The sequence below is a fragment of the Sinocyclocheilus anshuiensis genome, unplaced genomic scaffold (assembly GCF_001515605.1).
Source record: "Sinocyclocheilus anshuiensis isolate Anshui unplaced genomic scaffold, SAMN03320099.WGS_v1.1 scaffold2584, whole genome shotgun sequence".
Lineage (NCBI taxonomy): Eukaryota > Metazoa > Chordata > Actinopteri > Cypriniformes > Cyprinidae > Sinocyclocheilus > Sinocyclocheilus anshuiensis.
The window spans coordinates 271,889-277,679 of record NW_015541360.1 but is presented as its reverse complement, the minus strand read 5'-3'; the positions used below and the strand labels follow the sequence as shown (position 1 = coordinate 277,679).

General features: G+C 34.3%; 1 protein-coding gene across 1 annotated transcript in view; it reads left to right on the top strand.

Moving 5' to 3' along the window:
* The first annotated feature begins 2,850 nt into the window (after positions 1 to 2,850).
* LOC107690811 (mitochondrial import receptor subunit TOM20 homolog) overlaps positions 2,851 to 5,791 on the top strand; it is a 3,699-nt gene continuing 758 nt past the window's right edge. Inside the window, exons 1-4 of the mRNA XM_016489225.1 lie at positions 2,851 to 3,069; positions 3,872 to 3,918; positions 4,759 to 4,840; positions 4,931 to 5,073. Coding sequence (XP_016344711.1) covers positions 2,946 to 3,069; positions 3,872 to 3,918; positions 4,759 to 4,840; positions 4,931 to 5,073 — 396 coding nt within the window. The 5' untranslated portion in view covers positions 2,851 to 2,945. The remainder of the gene's footprint in view (positions 3,070 to 3,871; positions 3,919 to 4,758; positions 4,841 to 4,930; positions 5,074 to 5,791) is intronic.

The window sequence follows — 5,791 nt, the reverse complement described above, 5'->3', positions numbered from 1 at the left end:
ACGAGTTAATTAGTTATGAAAAAATAACACGATTAAAATATTTTAACGCACTGGCCCCACCCCCAGACCTGTACGTCATCTTACACTTCATATAATTAACTGTTGACCATAATATGGTGCAGGACAACCACTCCATAAATGCAGTTATGCCCTAAAAATTCAAGATATTGGGGCAAAAAAATGCCCCTGTATGAGTTTTTGTCTCATATTTTATATCATATGATATCACACCAGCAGCGAAAGCAATATCACACCAGTGCTGTTTTTGTCCCATATATCACGAGTTTAAATGTGATTTTATACAACAGTTCAGTAAATAAGAAGTTAATATTGTGTAAAACTTAAACACAATATTGGGCGTTTTGTTCAATTTTGCCAACAAAAATATTACCTATAAAGCCACAGCAGAATTGTTGCGCGTCTCCGAGCAACACAACGGTGTTTAGTTTCTGAATGAATCTGCGTTTTGAACGAATCGAGTGAATCAATGATTCAAAGCCCTGTTCATAGAGAGAGCCGTTTACTTCATTCCTGAATTAATCCGCGTTTTGAACGAATTCGAGTGAATCAATGATTCAGTAGCCCGTTCATAGAGAGAGCCGTTTACTTCATTCCTGAATGAATCCGCGTTTTGAACGAATCGAGTGAATCAATGATTCAAAGCCCCGTTCATAGAGAGAGCCATTTACTTCATTCCTGAATGTATCCGCGTTTTGAACGAATCGAGTGAATCAATGATTCAAAGCCCCGTTCATAGAGAGAGCCGTTTACTACATTCTTGAATGAATCAGCCGTTTGAACGAATCGACTCATAAAGACATTTAGCACCACCTGCTGGTCGTTTTAGTTTCTTTTTTAGAGTATCATTTCATTTATTAAAAAATAAATAAATAACATTAAAGGGATAGTTCATGATTTTATACAACAGTTCAGTAAATAAGAAGTTGATATTGTGTTATATTTTAAACACAATAGTATGTGTTTTTGCTCAATTTTGCAAAGAATATATTACCTTTAAAGCCACAGCAGAATTGTTGTGTATCTCCGAGCAGCACAGAGGTGTTAGTTTCTGAATGAATCCGCGTTTTGAACGAATCGAGTGAATCAATGATTCAAAGCCCCGTTCATAGAGAGAGCCATTTACTTCATTCCTGAATGAATCCGCGTTTTAAATGAATCGAGTGAATCAATGATTCAAAGCCCCGTTCATAGAGAGAGCCGTTTACTTCATTCTTGAATGAATCAGCCGTTTGAACGAATCGACTCATAAAGTCATTTACCGCCACCTGCTGGTAGTTTTAGTTTCTTCTTTAGAGTATCATTTCATTTATTTAAAAAAAAAACCTTAAAGGGTTAGTTCACCAAAAATAAATAAATAAATTCTATCATCATTTACTCACCCTCATGTTGTTTCAAACCTGTATGACTTACTTTCTTTTGCACAACATAAAAGAAGGTATTTAGAAGACTGCTGGTAACTAAGCTGTCTTGGTCACTAGTGACTTTCATTGCATGAAAAAAAATACTGAGATGTTTTGAAAAATTATCTTCTTTTATGTTCCATACTTTGTTAGGCCGCTGTAGCCTAAACATTTAACACAATAATAGGTTTAAATGATCTTTTAGGGGTATTTTCACAGATAAATTTAGTTAGATTAATTAATTGCAGCACCCTGTAATTAATTAGATAAAAATTGTAATCGACTGGCAGCCCTAATATATATATATACACGATTAATCGCATCCAAAATAAAAGTTTTTGTTTACACAATATATGTGTGTGTACTTTATAATTTTATATAATTTTATATTTTAATTATTATTTGTGTTATAATTTGTTTTATTTATAAAATTACACAGACACACATATTTATATAATATTATTTATTTAATATTTCTATTTGTAATATTTATGCATAGTATAAATCATATTAATATGAATATACACATGTAAGTATTTCTTAAATCTGTACATGCATGTGTGTGCGTGTTTATATAAACATACACATGACACACACACATACATTATGAAAACAAACTTTTATTTTGGATGCCATTAATCGTGATATATATTTTTTATTTTTCTAATTTTGATCTGCGCTTTAGTAGTTCATAGCTTGTTGTGAGAGCTTGTGTAGAATAAAAAATCAGGCCAGAATGAGTCTACTGAGAATATTATAAAGACATCTGTACAATAATAAACATAATCAATTATACCTGTTAATTCAAAAGATTGATGCCTGTTATACAAATAGAAATATTTCCAGTAAAACAAACTGAATTGACGTTCAATTGAAAACGAATATAGAATTTTTTCATAACACTATGTGATTGAACATTTACCGATGTAAGTATTAAATAATGTACTAATGTTATTATTAGTGTTTATAGTGAAACTGACAAAAAAATGCTTCTATACGAGTTGCATACATTTGATTTCTATAAATCTTTCGTTCAATACAAATATCGAATATTATACAGTTATGCATACAAAAATAAATCAGAACAAAAGGGCAGGGAAAAAACTGAAAGCAGCTACAAAAATAAAAGCATTTTTCACCCTATATAGAACACAGTGTTCCGTGAAGATGTTTTTAATCTTTCAGGCGTCTGCAGCGAACACTCCCACAGAGCTTGCCTCAACGGCTAGAAGGGATACGTATGGCGCTACTGAGCATGCGCACATCAATACAGCGTAATTTTTGTCACACTGTACAACAATAATTACAATTTTTTAATTATTGTAAGGGGTAGTTTTAGGGTTGGGGTAGGTGTAGACGTTAATAAAACACAATCTAATAGGTAGAAAATTAATTTAATTGTTCGTTTCCGGTCTGAGCTGTATCCCTTCTAGCCACAACAACCGTCATCAGAGGGGTCCTTCCGCCGCTGTGTGAACACGTGCCCCGCAGAAGCCGCAGCAGATCTCCGGTAACGGCGCCGCGATGATGGGCGGCAAACCGAGCGCGATCGCCGCGGGCGTCTGCGGCGCGATCTTCATCGGGTACTGTATCTATTTCGACAGAAAACGACGCAGCGATCCGAACTTCAGAACCCGACTGCGTGAACGTGAGTCATGTGATCTCACTAATCTAAGCGAGTGTTTAGATTACACACTAGTGTTGGGGAGTAACTAGCTAACATGTAGAATTACGTAATTTAATTATAAAATAAGTGTAACTGTAATGTTACCATTACAAATGGTAATTACAGTTGCTTATGAAAATGTTAACGAATACAAAGGAGGTTACATCTGAATATTTTCACGCAGCTTTGATTGATTTCTTTCCCAAATTGCATTGTCTGCTCTAAAATACGAATGTTTCAGAAGTTTAGGACACAAGCTGATCTCAAAGTAAACATAGCGGCTAAAATCTGATTTTGTGGTGGCTGTGCTTTAAAATTATTTATTATGATTATAATCTAACGTTGAAAGACTGACACTAACCAGTGCTGAGTCCTGTAAAGTTAACCCTTATACCCTTAACCCTCATGTTATAACACAAAGTCTTGATGATAACTTGCAGGTCAGTCACGTTCAGACTGTATTTTGACCCCACGATGAATGCTTCATTGAATCGGCTCGTTTGAACGACTCGTTTGAACGGTTCACCTGTGAGTCATAAGGTGATCATGCTTTCATGATCAGATCAGTCGGTATGAATGATATTTACACCCTGATGTTAAGTGTGTAGATCATATCGGCTGAATCGAATCCAGTGTCTTGGGTTTTAGTGTCTGTCTCAAGATTGAACTCAAGTTGCAGGCAGCTACTTGATATGTATGTGCATTAAATATGTTACTATAAAATAAATAAATATAGGTATCTGTAGTTTGATGTGCTGTTCTCTTTTTTTTTTTTTGTTTTTAGGGAGGAAGAAGCAGAGAGCTGCTCAAAATAAATCTGGACTCGCTGAAGTAGGTCAAACATCTGATCACGTTTAGAGGTTTATGAATCTTCTCATTAATTCAGTAGATATTCCTCGAGAGCAGGAATTTTTTTCAAGCATTAAATGCCACAGACCCCCAAATATGATCAACCTCATGCAAAAAACAAAAAAAAAAAAGTATATTTTTAAAATTTAAGACTGCTATATATTTTCATGTATAAAGACCTAAGATTCTGTTACGTTACATTATTATACATTATTATTTTTCTAGCACTATATAGTACTTTGCTGTTATGTTTTTTTAAAGCATTTAAACATTTAAAAAGCATTTATAAGTAAGTAATATTTTACTTATTTATACATATTTAACAATTTAATTAGTTAGATCTTATTTTTATTTATTTTGTTTATTTATTTATATATGCATTTTTCATTTAAATCATTTTATATTTTAATCAATTTATTTCTATTTTAATAATTATTTAGTTAGACTTTATTGTTAATTATTTATTTTGTCTAATCAGTTTTATTGTATTCATCTTCTCATTTTAATCTTTTTTTCTTTAATTTATTTTAAACAAATTTAGTTAGTTGGCTCTTTATTTTATTTTGATCTTTTTTATTTTTTTATTTATTTAAATATTTGATTTAATTTTAATACATTTTCTAAAGTCAAGTTATTTAGTTAGTCAGATCTTTTTATTTATTTATTATTATTATTATTTGTATTTATTTATTATTTTTTTACAGTTTTTCTGTAAACGTTTCCTCAAACTCCCTAGCACTCCATTTTAGTCCTTTGTCCTCAGTTTTAAAAGCTTCTCTAGAGCTTAATGAAGGTGATGAAGTTTGGGTCTTTATCTTTCAGCTGCCAGATCTTAAAGATGTGGCAGCCGTGCAGAAGTTTTTCCTGGATGAGATTCAGCTGGGCGAGGAGCTGCTGGCTCAGGGTGAGATGTTTGTCTCTGTATCTTTTTCACGAGGTTTCTAGATCTACTCTGCATGCCACGAAGTGTTAAACTCCCGAATGTGTTCCTCAGGAGACTATGAGAAGGGTGTTGATCACCTGACCAACGCCATCGCCGTCTGCGGCCAACCACAGCAGCTCCTGCAGGTGCTTCAGCAGACTCTGCCTCCGCCCGTCTTCCAGATGCTGCTCACCAAACTACCCACGATCAGTCAGGTGAGCTCAACATACATATCATACCCATCACTGCATTCTTTAAAACCCCCCGAGAGCTGCGTGTCGCTTCTGGGACAAGTACGAATGCTAGAGAAAACCAAGAACTTTCCAAAGCTACGTCTTCACAGTGACTATTAGCTATTTCACCTCTTGAACATTGAAATACCTGACAACTAATCATTGACAACATGCTGTTAGTAGAGAATTTGTATTAATGGAATAGTTCACCCAGACCTAAAAAATTGCACACTCGGATCATCCAAGATGTGGATGAGTTTGTTTCTTCATCAGATTTGGAGAAATGTAGCATTGCATCAGTGCCTCAGCAATGGATGCTCTGCAGTGAATGGGTGCCGTCAGAATGAGAGTCCAAACAGCTGATAAAAACATCACAATAATCCACAAGTAATCCACACCACTCCAGTCCATCAGTTAACATCTGGAGAAGACAAAAACTGTGTGTTTGTGAGAAACAAAACAAAACATTTTTAACTTTAAACCATTGCTTCCAGCTAAAATATGAGTCCATAATCCATAACAACATTTCCTCCAGTGAAAAAGTCTCTCACATCAGAATCCAGCCACATATTTGTTTAGAGCTGTTTAAACAGTGCTTGATCTGTGCAGATTTCTCTCCTGATTCAGACCAGATGACTTTTACACTGGAGGAAGTGTTATTATGGATTTGTTTCAGCTTTTGTCTTCTCAAGTCATTAAG